The sequence below is a fragment of the Spinacia oleracea genome, chromosome 5 (genome assembly GCF_020520425.1).
Source record: "Spinacia oleracea cultivar Varoflay chromosome 5, BTI_SOV_V1, whole genome shotgun sequence".
NCBI lineage: Eukaryota > Viridiplantae > Streptophyta > Magnoliopsida > Caryophyllales > Amaranthaceae > Spinacia > Spinacia oleracea.
Genome location: NC_079491.1, coordinates 8,230,070 through 8,246,455, shown reverse-complemented (window position 1 = coordinate 8,246,455; position 16,386 = coordinate 8,230,070). Strand labels below are relative to the sequence as shown.

At 36.4% G+C, this 16,386-nt stretch overlaps 2 protein-coding genes across 2 annotated transcripts; one reads left to right on the top strand and one right to left on the bottom strand.

Annotated features, from left to right (window-relative positions):
* The first annotated feature begins 2,772 nt into the window (after positions 1–2,772).
* On the top strand, positions 2,773–5,813 carry LOC110788114 (LIM domain-containing protein WLIM1). The gene is made up of 5 exons (XM_021992755.2): positions 2,773–3,155; positions 4,487–4,583; positions 4,669–4,706; positions 5,197–5,286; positions 5,379–5,813. Exons 1-5 carry the CDS (start codon positions 3,018–3,020, stop codon positions 5,643–5,645), a joined length of 630 nt encoding a protein of 209 aa, XP_021848447.2. The 5' UTR covers positions 2,773–3,017; the 3' UTR covers positions 5,646–5,813.
* A 591-nt stretch (positions 5,814–6,404) lies between these two features.
* LOC110788115 (uncharacterized) lies at positions 6,405–13,589 on the bottom strand. The gene is made up of 8 exons (XM_021992756.2): positions 13,352–13,589; positions 9,883–10,374; positions 8,958–9,123; positions 8,824–8,874; positions 8,523–8,705; positions 8,274–8,373; positions 7,474–8,108; positions 6,405–7,087 (listed from the first exon to the last, which is right to left on the bottom strand). The coding sequence occupies exons 2-8, from the start codon at positions 10,344–10,346 to the stop codon at positions 6,737–6,739; spliced, it is 1,950 nt and encodes a 649-aa protein (XP_021848448.1). The 5' UTR covers positions 10,347–10,374; positions 13,352–13,589; the 3' UTR covers positions 6,405–6,736.
* Between the last annotated feature and the right edge of the window lie 2,797 nt (positions 13,590–16,386).

The window sequence follows — 16,386 nt, the reverse complement described above, 5'->3', positions numbered from 1 at the left end:
TGACTCCACAACTCGTGAGCAATATCAAAGTCCTCCAGATTCGAACGCAAACTCTCGTCAATGGTGTTTGTGATCCAAGACACCACCATCGAATTGACCGCAATCCAATGTTTCATCTTCGTCTCGTCCGTAATGGGCTCCTTCACAGACCCATCAAGAAAACCAAATTTGAATTTTGAAATCATCGAGCGACGAACCGCTTTGGCCCACTCATCGTAGTTCGACGCTCCTCGAAGTTTTACAGGGGTGATGACAATACCGGGGCCGTCACCTGACCCAAGATAGTAGTCCAGATCGACGGCGGCGGCGATTGTCTTTTGTGGTGGCTCCTCGTCATTACCCATTGTTATGCCCTAGGGATTTGTAACTCCTCAGAACGCAGTACTCAACAAGCGAAGGAATTCGCTGTTCTCAAACTCTCTCAAACTCGTGCGGAAAAAAAATATCTAGGGTTTTTAACCTAGGCTCTTGATACCATGTCAAATATTGTGTAATCTCGTATTATTCTCATTAATAACACACGTATATATAGTACAACCCAGTTACCTAAACCCTAGGTACACATTAAGTAACTTACCATAGTTAGGACTCTACAGAATATTCACAGAATAATATCTAATATCTTAACATATCTTAACAATTACTTATTAAACAAATTATCATTTTTGTTTAGTAGTACTATGTATTGCTTTTTTGTCTAGCAAATGGGGGTATGATGATGAATGATTATGATTTATGATACCTTTCCTTATGTGTGTCCAAAATAATAGAAGGTTATATTTGGAATTCCAAGTTTTCATTATCCTTTCCATTCTTAGAGTGAAGTTTCCATTCTAATTAACAAAACTAGCACTTTGTTTTTGGGTTATTTTTGTCTCGATTGGTAAGAGTAGGGCTCTATAGTATTGAGGTAATACCACTTTATTTCTCATGAGTAAGGCATATTGGAAGAGTGGGGAAAGGGATCCTAAAGATGGTTGACACAACCTGACCGTCTTGATACGTTTTGGGTAGGGGTGTCAAATTGGATTAACGGATCAGGTTTGGGTCGGACTCATCGGATTCGGGTTGGTTAACGGGTCGGATCGGACCAGATTTAAAACTTAAAGGATCGAATCAGTTTGAATTTTTTATGCACTAGTTAATATCACATCGGATCGGGTTGTAAACGGGGCGGATTGTAGTTGGGTTGGGTTGCATCGGATCGGATTGGAACTTGAAGGATTGTCAACGGGTTTAGCCAGACTATAACGGGTTCGGGTTCATATCAAATCAAACTAATATCAGGTCAGATTCATATCAGATCGGATTAATCGGGTAGCGGACTAACATGGGTCGGATTGAAACGGATTTAGTCGGGTTACATCGGATTCGTGTTCATATCGGTTCGGGTTATTATCGGATTGGGTTAATCACTAGCGTGGTGGAATCCGAGTCTGGTCCATTCTGTTGCAAATATATAATTACTCCGTATAATATCAATGACTTAATTAGGAGACGGAAACGATAACTAGCTTTTAAAAGTATTAAGAATTTAAGATTCGTAATATAATTTACTGAGTATATTGTATATAACTTAGTTTAATACTAGTAATCAATAACGATGAACTAATAACTAATAAAGTTTATTACATCGTATTAACGAAGCATTTATTAATGAACCAGTAAAGTAATAGTTAACGAGTATATATAATTTATAACGAATTAAAAAGTATAACGTCCACATGTGATTACTTTAACAAACTAATAATAACTTATGGATAGAAGGTGAGTGACGTGACAACTTGTTTGACAATTTACTATCAGATAGTTTTTTACAAATATTTACATAACAAAATACATCAATTACAAATTTCATTTGAGCGGAGTATAGAAGGGAGACATAAAGTACAAACAACTAATACTCATACACTTAATTGGTAGTGCGTGAGTGCGTCATAATTAATGTTTTCTTACAAGACGTGAACAGTTTTGGGTTAAACGGGTTCAAGTTGAAATTGGTTCGGATTAAACGGGTTACGGGAGGAAACGGTTCGGATTAAACGGGTCACGAATTGCAAACGGATCGGATTAAACGGGTTAATTGGAACGGATTCGGGTTGAAACGGATCGGATTATAAACGGGTTTTGGATCGCTTAGGTTCGGATTCAACGGATTCGGATTGTCACGGATCGGTCTGTTATCAGATTCGGATCTTAATCGGATCAATATTAATGGGGTGGGTTCGGATTCGGGTTGAATATAATCGGATCGGATTTGATTTCAAATTTTTGCTCGCGGGTTCTAAACGGTTCAGATTCTTAACGGTCGGACAAACCCATCGGAATCACTGGATCGGATTGAGAATTGACATCCCTAGTTTTGTGTTTAACCTTTAAAAGGGAGTCAAGACCACAGGACACCATTCAATGTCATGCTAAGCCAAATTTCACTTCTTCGATGGTGCATTGTCTTGCTTGTCCAAAAAGTATGATTTGCCAGATCTATAGCCTCACACGTATAATAATGTGTCATGTTGTGTCGTGCTTTTTTTGTGTTACGTTGTGTCATGACTTGGACCAACCCTACCCAATATCACCTTGATGGAATCTTCACCACCTCACCCCCAAAAGCCAAAGTGGGGTTTGATCTCACAAACTTCACCTACTAATGCTATTTTGCAATGTGCTAGCAAATTGAAACTTTAAAGCACATAAATATGGTAGAGAACACCCTATGAAATGACCAAAATAACCCCTAATCTTCAAGTGGACAAAAGAAAAAGGGTGCATTAAATTTTGCAGTGGTTTCAAATTTGTTTAGTCTTGTGACAAAATTCCTGAGCTGTAACTCCCTAGCAGACTTTGTCACAATCTTATTAGTATAGCACACCCAAAGTCATATTTACAGAAAAGCAGAGGAACAAAAAGTCCTCAAGAACAGAATTTTCAGAGAGAGAAAGAAAAGCATCAAAAACAGAAAAAATCTTGTTAAAATTTTCTGGGTTTTTTGTGAAATTAAATAAAAGTGATAAAAGATGGCAAGTTTTGGAGGAACAACACAGAAGTGCAAAGCTTGTGAAAAGACTGTATATTTGGTTGATCAACTTGCAGCTGATAGTAAAGTTTATCACAAAGCTTGCTTCAGATGTCATCACTGCAAGAGCACCCTCAAGGTTTTACTCTTTGCATCATTCTACCTGAATCATCCTTTTGAATTCGACATATTGTTTATTTCATGAATTGGGTTTATTGTTGAATTTTGTAGTTTTTAAACCCAGGTTGATCTCATAAAGATGTTGATCATCATATATTTTTCTGATTTTGAATAATTTTTTCATCTGCCTTTTGTTTTTCTTAGAGTTATTGAGATGATTAAAATGATTATATTGATCATATGAATAAGATGATTTTGAAATTAAAGTTACTTCATTTCTTCTCAGCTAGATTGAACTTGCTTATATTCCCAAATGGATTGTGGATCAATAATAAGATTAGTGATCATGATAAGCTTATGTTTTTGCTGTTAAAAAACTCAAAACAATAATTATAGTTACATTATCAGATTCATTTTCCCTTTCTAAATTCAAAATCAGTTACTAATTACTGTTTTTAATGTATATTTAATATTTGGAGATTTTTTATATATTACTCCCTCCGTCCCGGAATACTCGACCCGGTTTGACCGACACAGAGTTTAAGGGACTTGAATTGACTTATTTAATTTAATAGGTAGTAGTTGATAGTGGGGTATTATTTTAATGTAGTTAGTGGGAGGTGTGTTAAGAGGTGGGGTTGGGGGAGAGTAGGGATTGAATTTTTAATTATTTTTTGTATGGAGTAGGGGGTAGGTGGGTTAATAGGGGTGGAGTGAGAAATAATATAATATTGTTAGAATATTTCCATTTTTAGAAACAGGTCAAGTATTAAGGGACGACCCGATAAAGAAAACAGGTCAAGTATTTCGGGACGGAGGGAGTAGTTTATACGGAGTAATGAGCTGTCAATGAATTAGGTACTATAGATCAATTGTTTGCTAGTAATATATTCTTAATTTCCTTTTGTCGGCAGTTGCTAATAATTCTTAATTGTGTGACAATTCTGACAAGTAGTCTGAGTTATCTGGTCTTAAACAGAATACTGAGTTCCACTCTTTCTCAATTCATTAGTACAAAAATTGATTTTTAATGGTATTTCAGCTCAAATGAGCATGATCACTAATGCTACCAAAATCTCGACTGGTTTTGGACCGAAAAAGTTAGCCAAACTCGGTAAAATCAGGCTGAAACCGAGCCATAGTTATCAGTTGTATTGAGAAAAGCTTTAGTATAGTGGCATTTTTCAGGAATTAGTTATCATGTTTAAGATTTTGAGATATGAAATTCATTTCTTTAGCTTAGTGGCTTAACTAGTTAACTAGCTTCTGGATTTGACAATACTTGACTATTGTTTAATACAAATTTGTTTTCATAAGCTTTGGATTAAAGTTTTCGTACTGATTTTGCAGCTTCACAATTATAACTCCTTTGAAGGGGTGTTATATTGCAAGCCTCACTTTGATCAGCTTTTCAAGATGACAGGCAGTTTGGACAAAAGTTTTGAAGGTCGGTTTATTCTTCGTTCTACATGGTTTTCTCATATGCAATTTCACATCTGTATTGAAGTTTTCGTTGTTTTTGTTCTTTGCAGCTGCTCCTAGAACTGTTAGAGACAGATCTTCCGAGCTGGTAAGTTCACAGTTAAAGTGACTTACATAGTTACTTCTTCATGTATACATTGATTTATTGATTATTTGAAAGAAAAAGTCAATTCGTGTAATTAGTTAGTCAACTAACTAGGGTGAACCATCCTAAAAACCCTGGATGACCAAACTGTGGTTAGACAAGTTAGGCTATCAGTGCAGATGCGTTTCTATTCACCTGATTTTTACTTATTTTTCTGAACTTATCTTATCTGAACTTACCAAAACTTATTTTAATTATAAATTGTACTTCGTCAACCCTTATTTTTCCTTAACTTGTCTTATCTGAATTTATTTTCCTGAAATAAGTGGAAAAAAAAGGGCATTAATATGCAAACTGTTACGCAATTAGCCAGACTTCTATGTGAAATGTCTTCTTCTTCAAATCTTACATGTTAGAAAGGTTTAATGGAGGGGGAAGAAAAAACTTGGTAGCAAAACTAAGTTCATATTTTCTTCATTGATGATTTGAGCAGGGTCAAAACAGTAACAAACTCTCAAGCATGTTTGGTGGTACTCAAGAGAAGTGTGTGACTTGCAAGAAAACAGTTTACCCAATCGAAAAGGTGAGACTCTACTCAACTCATCATAGTTTCTACATCTCTTTAAGGCTTGCTAAGCATTGAACTTTCTGGTAAATTTTTTTTCTGGGTTTCAGGTGGCAGTTGATGGCGATTCTTATCACAAAGGGTGCTTCAGGTGCAGTCACGGTGGATGTGTTATCAGCCCTTCTAATTATGTAGCCCACGACCACCGCCTCTACTGTCGGCACCACCACTCTCAGCTGTTCAAACAGAAGGGTAATTTCAGTCAATTGGCAACTCAACATCGTGCTAACGGAGTTTCTAATGGGGTTGCAAATGGAGTTACCAATGGTGTTACGAATGGAGTAGCAGAAGGGGCGACTGAGAACACAGTGGCCTAAGCCTGAAAAATTCTGTAATATTTGCTTTCAGAAAATGTTACTTCTGTAATTCCAGAGTGAAATGTAACTTGCTGAGTATAGTACTGAGAGAATTTTCCCGAGCGAAGTTTTATACATGTTTCAAGCATAAACACACATTATACTAATGTTGTGCTTCTTGCCTTTGAATTCTTTTCTTCTCTTCTTAAGTTAATTTTGCAGTATTAACACTTACAGAATGTCAGGTTGTATATGAACTGTCTGTTTATCAACTTATTGAACTTGTGATTGTCGTCACTCGTCAGAGACGTCGTAGGAACTGGGAAATGTAGTAATAAGTGGTGTCATTGGAGTAAAATAGAAATATAGTCACATCCAAAAATAGTAACAGGGGCCTGAAACAAGGCAATCAGGCTAAGTGAACTCGAGATTAGTTTTGAAAAGATTTCAGATAAATCACTTGGTATGATATATTATTGATCTTTTGTACATCATACTGCCTCGTTTCACTATACTTGCATCATTTCTTTTTTTTACGTATTCAACACGCTTCTTTGGACAGTAATACCGTGTTGTTTCACAATACTTGCATCATTTCTTTTTTTAAATATTCAACACGCTTCTTTGGACAGTAATATCTCTATTTGTGTACAAGTACAAATTATAAAAAGTTGACATTTAACAAGATATCAGTTGACAATGTCTTTCTTACATGATAGTGAAAGAAATATTGTCAAAGTTGGTAAATAAATAGTGCTCAAATGATAAAAGATACAAGTATTGCAAAATGAAGGTAGTATAATATAACACCTGCAAAAAGAGGAGATTACTATATACTCATATATGACATATTGTAGGTCTGTAGTACGTAGAACATTGCAACACAATATTTCCTTATAAATGGTATACCAACTTGGGAGATCTACAAAATTCCTTAAATTCACCGAGATCATCAATTGATTTATATAACCCCAAGTCACCAGCCAACGTAAAATCATCAATTGGCTTTCAGACAATCTCTAAATACAACGAGGAACACGATGTTTACCTCTTGCAAAGTTATATGAACAAATTATTACAGCAAAATAACTCCCCTTTCCTTCCTGAATGAGTTAGAAACCAGCCCAGCCAGCTGGTTTAGAAGCTGTATTCTTGCTTCCTAACTTATTTGAATCCCCAAAACGTAGGGAAGTACTTCCTTCGCCAGATCTAGAGATCCGAGAGCTGGCAGCAGGAACTGCAGTGAAGCTGTCATTACCAAATCCCCAACTATCTTGGGTTGATCCAGCCGAAGCATCTTGCTTGTTGGAGTGACCATTTTTAGTCCTAACAGATTTAGATGCCTCGGCTGTAGATGTCGGTGTATTGGGAAACGCTTGCCATTGCTTCAATTCTGGGCTTGTCGTACTTTTGTCAAACAAACCTTGTTGGAGCTCCAACACTGTACCTTCGCTTTTTGCTCTCTGACATGATCCAAGCAAAAGAAAATTAAAACCTAAGAATGAATTTCCGGAACTGTTACTGTACGTAATACAGTAGTACACAAAGCAAGACAACCAAGTAAAATGGCAACTAGTTATAATCTAGATCTCTATAGAAAAAAGAGACGAAATCATCAAAAGATAATTCATAACAGTGATAACATGATACGAAGTATATGCTATGGCTTTCAAGTGGTATGTCATCCTGTCGAAAGTTTAGGTTTTCAAGGTGATAAACTGAGCACTACATATGTTTTAGATTTGTTTATGAATGGATTTTGAAGTAGAGACCACAAGGCTAGCAATAAATCTATCAAGGGGGGATAATCCATCAAGGTGAGTCCTTATTGGGGGGTTGAACTTGATACCTGAGAAGTTGCGGCTTTATTGGTGGAGGGTGGTTGGTTCCTTGTAGACTCCATTTTCGGTGAAGGAGTTCTGGCAGCCAACGCCTGCTTCAGCTCCTGTAACTCTTGCCTCTGTGATCGACAGATTGCAGTAAGTTTCTCGTATTTTGAAGTAATCTCTGCCTTTTCTGCATTAGCTTGCTTCAAATGCTCCTTTAGTCTTTCTATCTCAGATTCCAAGGAGTTATCCTTTGATTTCATTCCATTGTCAGTTGGACTGAGTTTAGCTGTGTCAAACTCAGCAACAAAGGTGTTGAAAGCCTCGTTTTCAAAAGTTGAGGCACTACTGGACTTCATTGGATTAGCCTGACTATTTTCCCTCCCAGAAGGACTAGCTTTACCGGGCAAATTAAATTTTTCTGGCCGGCTTCTATCGTCTTTCCAGGTCACTGATTCATCATCAAATTTCGGTGCACCTTTTTCCTCTGGGACAAGAGTATCCTTAGCGTGCTCTGTTGACCAAAAAGCACCCCCTCCAAACCCACCCTTGGAAGCGTTTGAAGTCGACGAATTAGTTGTTTCAATTGATGATGGCACAGGTGGCGGGCTTCTCCGAGGCACTAGATTTGAAGCCCTGGACATAACCTTGGAGTTTCCTAGTACAGCAGAAAGAGTAGCAAATTCAGAACTCCAATGAATTATATCAACATTTTATAATATGAGCTTGTGTAATCGCAAAGACAAGCATTAACATATTAGAATGCATAATATCTGGTTAACACCAATCCTTGAATGCATCTCCGACACTGACTGCTGAATACCTTCAGTGATATCAGGAGCTGTTTCACGCATATGAGGTGGCCGATCAGGTAATGACTTCCGTGATCCGACAGGCAATTGCTCATTGACACGAAACCAGACCTATAATAATGAATGCCAGTCAGAAAAGCTAAACTCCGGACACCTATAACAATAATGCAACTATTAAAATATACCTATATCATCATTAATGATGATCTAAACTAACCTAAGTTCATGGAGATGAATGGCCAATCAAGCTAAGTGCTTGCCTGTGTGATGTCTGGTCTGGACTCTGGAGAAGAGTTAAGCATGTCTCGGATTAAATCAGTGATAGCTGCACTGTATTTTGGTAAATCTGGGATACGGTAATTTCCATTCAGAACCTGTAGCTTTGACTCTCCATCAAATGCTGATTTGAGATAGGAAATTCGGTAGAGCAAACAACCAAGAGCCTAGCAAAAACAAGGAATAATGAATCAGATGCTTGTTCATTCGTAAGTCATAAATTGTACAAGTTTGCGAAAAATACAATTTCAAGCTTGTAGACAAACATGCGGAAGATCAACTTACCCAAATATCCACTTTCTCACTTATGAGATCTCTTCGGTACAAATCCCACATCTTCCAGACAAGAAAACATGGAAAGGTCATGTTTAATTTTTGAATTACAATACAATGGATGAATGTATGAAAGTTCTTTCAACCTCAGGTGCTCTATAAGCAGGTGTCGTGTGCTTCCTGATGTTGTCTTCTTCAATGCCCATTTCTTCAGGTTTCTCAAAGCGCTTGTGATTGGTAGAGGTGCTTCCAAAGTCACACAATTTCCATAGCCCATCAGAGCCCAGCAAAAGATTCTCTGCTTTCAAGTCACTAAATAACATAATTAAGAGTAAACAGTTAGCCAAAAACTTTAAAATGGAAAAAGAAATGACATATTAAACAACAAATCTAACCAGCTGCTATTCTGTTTTTCTGACACTAGCATGAATTCTCTACAAAAGAAATTACTCGTAACCTACCCTGGGGGTTGAGACTTGAGAGGATTGAAGAGGACTGGGAAAACAATAATTTATCCAATCGCAGAGAAATGTAAATTGATAAGTTATATGGCAGACGTGGGAGCACATCACAAAATTAATAAACATCTAGAAGATAATAACAACACCATATTGTCAAGAGTCACTTAGTTTTAGAATGTGAACTAGGCATAAACAGTGTGTATAGACCCTTTTGTCCTCTGGGTGGAGTGGAAGGAGAAAGGAAATTCTAGAAAGAGCTACAAATCTGATGTGATACATAAGGGTTTCAAATTCAAATCTTGGGTAGAAACCGAGAGCCTCATCAGCCAAGCTAGCTACCAACCAGAAATGGAGTATAAATATGAAGTAGTTAACTTATGCTGTTTTGGTTGGCACCCTTATTTTGGTTGAGCTTTTCCTCTAAAGTAGGGGTGTTTGCCTCGAAGAACTGCAGATTTTGTTGCTAAGAAAAGCTTACCTTCACTTAAATATAGAGAATACAGGATTGCAATTTAAGACTCTTTTATAAATGAAACAAACAACAACTCAAGGAAAAACCAATCATATTAACAGAGGAGACATATTAAAGAATGCTTATTAAACATATTACCGGTGGGCAATTGGTGGAGAATGACAATGCATTGCAAAGACTGCGTTGCAAACATCCCTAAAAATGGTCAAGGCTTGTTTCTCATCATAGTAGCCAGTTCCTCTACTTTCCAAAACATTTACCAGAGATTTCTCACAACATTCCATCACAAGAAGTGCTTCTTTAGTCCTACCCATGTCCATTATAGTATGAGAGTACAGAGTAACAACATTAGGGTGTCCTTTGAGCGATTTCATCACTTGAATCTCCTTCATGACCAAGTCCATTGACTCCTGGTCATTGCATATGATATGCTTTAAAGCATACTGCTTTGATCCATCCAAGGCATCTTTAGCCAAGTAAACACAAGAGAATCCTCCCTCGGCAATGACATTTTTCACATTAACTTTAATGTCACCAATATCAAAATAGCGGCCCTCAAGTCCTGTTGGTTCTTTATGTGCAAAGGGCTTAAACTTCCACATGGCAACTGTTGAAAGAGCACACTACACCCTACAGGCATACACAAAAGTGAACTGTAAGATTAACCATCCAACAATGCTGTTAACTTCTTTATCATGGGGGGAACACATTACATATGAATGCATTGCACAAACACTGTAGTCTATTTTCTTCAGGAACACCAAGATAGTAGAAAAATGTATCAATTCACAGCTGCTGCCAACCAAATCAGAGACAGTAGAAAGTACAAGAAATAGACCAACACCAAATTAAGAAATTGGTGTTGGTCTATTTGACATTAAGACCAACACCAATTTCTTAATTCGATTTGAGTGACGGGGATGGGGGTGGGGGAGTTTCTAATTTCCAAGGAAGTTGAATTTCCTCCATTTTCACTTTTTTGTCAACCAAACAACTATCTCATTCGAAAATTCCCATGAATTTCAATTTCCCCAACCATAGAAGGTTAACCAAACAAACACTACAATTTTCCAACAAGGCACAATTGCACAATCATAGGATAACCTGAAAGTGTATGAAACATGTCCAAGGCGTGCCCGACTCATGTCAGTATAGGATGTGACATGCCTCCTCGGCTCCTCCTAGAAATATCCACGTTTCTTAGCACCTAATCTTATCTTTCTTCTTGTTCACTTCAATTTTGCAAGAAGCTTGTTAAAAGTATTCCTTTTTGCAAGTCTTTCCTTCTTGTCCCTTAAAATTATTGGCTTGCTTGATTGGGGAAAAAGAAACCAGTAGCTCACCCTTTGACTTGCGACTAGCTTAAAGCCAGGGGACAGCTTGGAGGAACTGTGTCAATTTAGGCAGCCCTATTTGTAGTCCTCTCATCACCCAGATTATTTCGGATTGGAACAACAATTATTTTAGTATGGGCGTACTTTCTCTAAACAGTCTAAATAAGGGGCCCAACCATGATTATCACACTATATAACACCAAACCTATAGACTCATGCACTTACCTCAATATCCTACTAGCTGAGATCTACAACCAAATTGTACACTAGGAACATAGAATCTACAATTCCTGAAATAAGAAACCAAGTTATGTTCCTACTTTGATGGAGGTCCTAAGTCTCCTAACCACAACATGCATAATCACCGAGCTCAAAAGGCTATTCAGTATATCAATTTCCGACTTATTTCTCCTTTACTTCAATGAGTTCATCTTCTTCAAGTTTCTGCTTACAAATGGCTAAATGATCATTTGGTATATTTCTGCTTAGCTACGAGTTATGTTCAATGCATTGCAATTTCTGTTGAAAGCCACCAACTGTCTTTCTGCTCTTTTGTCTCCCCATAAGATCTAAGTTTTGCTCTTCTTTTTCTCAATCAAACCCAAAGCTCTTTCGCATTTCATCATTTCATTATTTGATAACTCACATTAGCTACAAGCCTACAATGAACTCACAATCTATCCCAAATCTGTTAATCAATCCTTGTTCTCTAGTCTTTCCAATGTAGCAGAAAAGCAATAAGTCTGGTACTCTGGTAGCACAAAAGATAATATACAACTACAACACTGAGTAAGTGACTGGCATTTCAGCTATTTGAATCTAGCCACGATGCCAAAATAGAAAGATTACGGTGATATAATTTCCAGCATAATAAACAAAAGTTTTTCTACTCTTCTTTGTGCTGGGGACGTGGGGTGTATGACTGGCAGCGGAAAGAGGTCAGAGAGCCATATATTAAATGACAAACGGTGTAATTGTTAACTGTATATTTTGCCTAAAACACTCAGTAATCCTGTTGAAATTGTAAGAAAAAAGCTTCAGTGTTTACAAGGCAGACATCACAGATTTTGCTTTGGGGTGAAAACTGATGTGAAGTTCTAAATTGATACTACCTGCACATGTACTTGTGAGAGGCGAGAGTGATCCAACCATAATCAAAGATCTTTAGTAAATTGTCTCATATCCTCAGTTATCAAGAGTCGGATAAACTGAAGCATCATGGGGCTGCAAATACTAGTTTTTTTTCTATTTCATACCTAAGCTTCTTTTAATAATTTAGTTATACACATCAGCTTATCTGATTTGAAATATGTAACGATTTCAGCAATTATTATGATAATTATGCTAGTACCCTATGTCCCTCATTTGTGGAGGGATGATAGAATGGAAGATGTGTGTTGCCTTAGCTTTCTCCCTTTCCTTACACAAGCCTCTTCTCCATCTGGTTATAAAGCTGCTGTTCATAACAACCTTATGCAGACATTTTTTGTTCTGTGAAATCAGTAACCCATGAGAAGTCACCTTTATCCACCAATCAAGTGCTTCAGGTCATATGAGGTGCGAGTATTCATTACAACAACGATTGTAATCCCCATCCTACAACTTAAACTACTTGGCTAAATAGCATCAATTCGGATTTTACTGATAAAACTCCCAATGTCCCTCAATATTTGGGTAATTACCCTAGCCCCTATGAGAAGTTGACAACAAGCCATTTAGTAGACAGTAATAAATTAACAGTTATGAGCAAGAACTTGTATGTAATTTTTCCAAGATGATCTTATGCCAATTGACAAAGTCCACAGTAATACAATCCCCCTCTCCACATTCTCTTAAAATTTCCATTTCTCAATCAATACCACCTCCAAAAAGCGAATGAATGGAAACCATAATCCAACAACAAAATCACCCATTTTGACAAGAAATTTATTCTACCAAAATCACCAGACGGACAATTAAGTTCCTAAATTCAATACGGAATTTCACAAATTACTTCAATACACAACGAATTTGATGCCAAAATCCAAAAGATCGGACAAAAACATCCATCATACAGCAAAATTGAACTTAACTAGACCTTGAATTTCAACAATATCTAGTTTACAAACCACATGATCAGATTGCAACAGATTGAATTACTGAATAAACAAACAAGTACACATTTTCATATCAAGATTATCAGCAATTCTGAGCTAAGCATACAATCAGATTTCGAAATGTAATTAAACTGTACATTATATCAAATATATGAAAACACATAGATCAAATCTAACCTTATTGACAGTAAAATCGAAGACTGAATGTGCGAAATCGGGGAAGAATTGAAGGAAAACAGTGGAAATTGTTCGGTGATCAGTAGTTGTTCATCAGTGGATTGCTGAAAGGCAAAGCATTGGAGGAGAGATAGATAATAGAAAGGAGGAGAGAGAAAGTGTGAGGGAAAGCGGAAAGATGCAGGATTTAGATCTGAATTTGAGCAATGAGCCAATGACTCAATAAGTTAGGTTACCGCGTTTAGCGTTTTAGCCTAAGTACTACTAGCTCGTACTTATGTACTTACGGATATTTAAGTCGTCTTTTCCCTTAAATATGAAGTAAGTAATACTTAAATATTTAACACAAGATTTAGGTGAATACAAGGAGAGCTGGATGTGGGTCTGGTCGGCCTTCGAGCCGAGTCCCGGTTCACACTAAGCCTGCTTGTTTGTCCGGCTTACGGGTCATCGTGTCAGGTCAGATCGGCCCATTGTTCATAAGCCTAATTTTACTAAATTTAGAGTGATTTGTCGGGTTGGGTCGTGGCTTGGCGTATTTTTTCCAAAAATATGCAGCCCACGCTCTGTGCAATGTCCCGATGGGGCCGTGTATTTTTAGTGTTTGTGGACTTGTGCTGGGTCTGGCCTTTTTCGTGTCAAGTGGGGTGGGTCTCAAGCGGGCCTGGCCGACGGCCATCTTTACTTAATAGTTGATACATTGCCTTGAAAATCGTTGGTGACTAGTTTAATTGGTTTAAAGTCACGGGGAAGAAATCTCGTCTATATCATTTTTCTTTGTGGCTCCCCATATACAACTACTACAACTGCAACAACAACAAAAAAAAAAAAGTCTTAAGAAATGCCACTTATGGCTTGTACTAAGAAAAGTAAGTTATAGATTATCAAAAAAGAAAATTTCCATTTACTCAAGGTTGTTTCTTTAGGATTTTTTTTTTTTTTTGTGACATCGGCGTTACTTTAGGATGTCACTAGTCTTATATGCATGCTATGCGTGCGAGGTTATATAAGCATTATGGCAATTAATCACAATAAATAATATGCTAGAAAAATTGTTCAAAAGTTCATATGAAGAAAAACTATATATAGTCTCTAGCATTTACATAGTTAAACAATGTAGTACACATATTATATGACAAAAAATCTAAATTGTATTACTAAAGTAAAGAAAATTAACATATAAATAGTGTCTTAGAGACCAATTGACTGTTGGTTCAGTGGTGATTGAGGCTGAACTTGGTAGGGAGGACCTGTGTTCGATCCCCCGCAACAACAATTGGGAGGGGAATGGAACCTATCCACTCAGAACTCGCCCCGAATCCGGATTAGCCCTAAGGGTGAACCGGATGGTACACCAAAAAAAAAAAAAAAAAAATAGTGTCTTAGAGAAATTGGAAAAAATGATTTCGGAAATTGATTGACTTTTTTCTTAGAGAAATTGGAAAAAATGATTTCGAAAATAAGGTTTTGATAGCGAGTAGAGAAAAAATGTCGTTGGGTGGATTATTTGGATTGCATCATTAAGCGTTGTTCCACCATTTGAACTGCAGCATCTTTTTAAAAAAAAGTACCATTTCTTTCATTTTTTAAAAAGTATCATTTCTTTTTTAAAAAGTACCATTTCTTTTTTAAAAAGTACTATTTCTTAAAAAGTACAATTCTTTTTTTAAAAAAAAGTACAATTTCTTTTTTTCTAAAGTACCATTTTTTTTAGGAATTTTTCATATTTACCACCTTTTAAGTTTCATGTTTTTGTATTTACCACCTTATAAAATGTTATTTCATATTTACCACCTTAATTTTATGAAAAGTTTCGTATTCACCACCTTTTAACGAATTTCATCAGATTTTTCATCCATGTGAACTCCACTTAACCAACTTCTTTAACTTTCCTCATCTTTTAGTAGGTTTTCAATTGAAGAAGTTAGTTAAACAAGGTTCACATGGGCCGAAAATTTGATGAAAACCGCTAAGAGGTGGTGAATTTAAAATATTTCATAAGATTAAGGTGGTAAATATGAAATAACATTTTATAAGGTGGTAAATACAAAAACATGAAACTTAAAAGGTGGTAAATATCAAAATATCCTTTTTTTTAACATGGTTGTCTCTCGCAAGTTTTTTACTTTAAGTTCAATTTTTCGCAAAAAAAATTTTAAAAGGTTGTTTCTCTTAAAAAATGGGTTATAAAATGTTGTTTTTGGCAAGTTTGCCTAGTGGAAAAGTCAAACTGGTGCAATATTTGTGGAATGGAGTGAGTATAAGAATTTCAATTTGCAGAAAGATTTATTACCTATAACAACACAAATGGACACAAACCATTATTAATTTAGTCAAATCCATATTATCTCCCTTAATAAATACTGTTTGAAGTGAAATTGGAGTAACTTTTTTCTTCATCTTGTTTTTTTCATTTAAACTAGTATATTACCTGTGCAATTACACAGTTTAAAAGTTCAAATATTAAGTTTCTATTAATTTTAAAAATCAGAATGAGCTAAATAGTTTGAATTTTTTTTATGATTTATCTATCATAAAAATCTAATAGTGTATTCACCATCCCTAAGTTATCTACAGAAGGTAAGGCAATGTTATGTGGAAAAGTCTCTAATGAAGAAATTAGGAAAGCAATGTTTGGCATTCACTGCTCCAAGTCCCCAGGGCCAGATGGTTTTGGGTCGGAATTTTTTAAACTCTATTGGGATACGGTGGGACCACTGGTTTGTGAAAGCGTAACTCGTTTCTTTGACACGGGTCACATTTTAAAAGAATGGAATCAATCTTTATTAGTTATGATCCCGAAGGTGGCATCTCCGGAACTATCGGGGCATTTTAGACCGATAAGCTTATGTAACACGATTTACAAGTGTATCTCGAAGTGTATGGTGAATCGAATGAAGCCTTGGCTATCTAATCTAATTTCAGATTACCAACATGCTTTTATTCCGGGAAGATATATTGAAGATAACATCCTACTTAGTCATGAACTCATCCATATGGTCAATACGGGAGCAGTTGTGGTCAAATTAGATATG

Excerpts from the sequence above, each read along its gene's own strand:
- LOC110788114 (XM_021992755.2), top strand. The coding sequence starts at position 3,018 with ATGGCAAGTTTTGGAGGAACAACACAGAAGTGCAAAGCTTGTGAAAAG. Across the intron at positions 4,584-4,668 it reads TTTGGACAAAAGTTTTGAAG|CTGCTCCTAGAACTGTTAGA; the intron begins GTCGGTTTATTC and ends TGTTCTTTGCAG. Across the intron at positions 4,707-5,196 it reads GAGACAGATCTTCCGAGCTG|GGTCAAAACAGTAACAAACT; the intron begins GTAAGTTCACAG and ends TGATTTGAGCAG.
- LOC110788115 (XM_021992756.2), bottom strand. The coding sequence starts at position 10,346 with ATGTGGAAGTTTAAGCCCTTTGCACATAAAGAACCAACAGGACTTGAG. Across the intron at positions 8,706-8,823 it reads GTGAGAAAGTGGATATTTGG|GCTCTTGGTTGTTTGCTCTA; the intron begins GTAAGTTGATCT and ends TGTTTTTGCTAG. Across the intron at positions 8,374-8,522 it reads CCAGACCAGACATCACACAG|GTCTGGTTTCGTGTCAATGA; the intron begins GCAAGCACTTAG and ends TCATTATTATAG.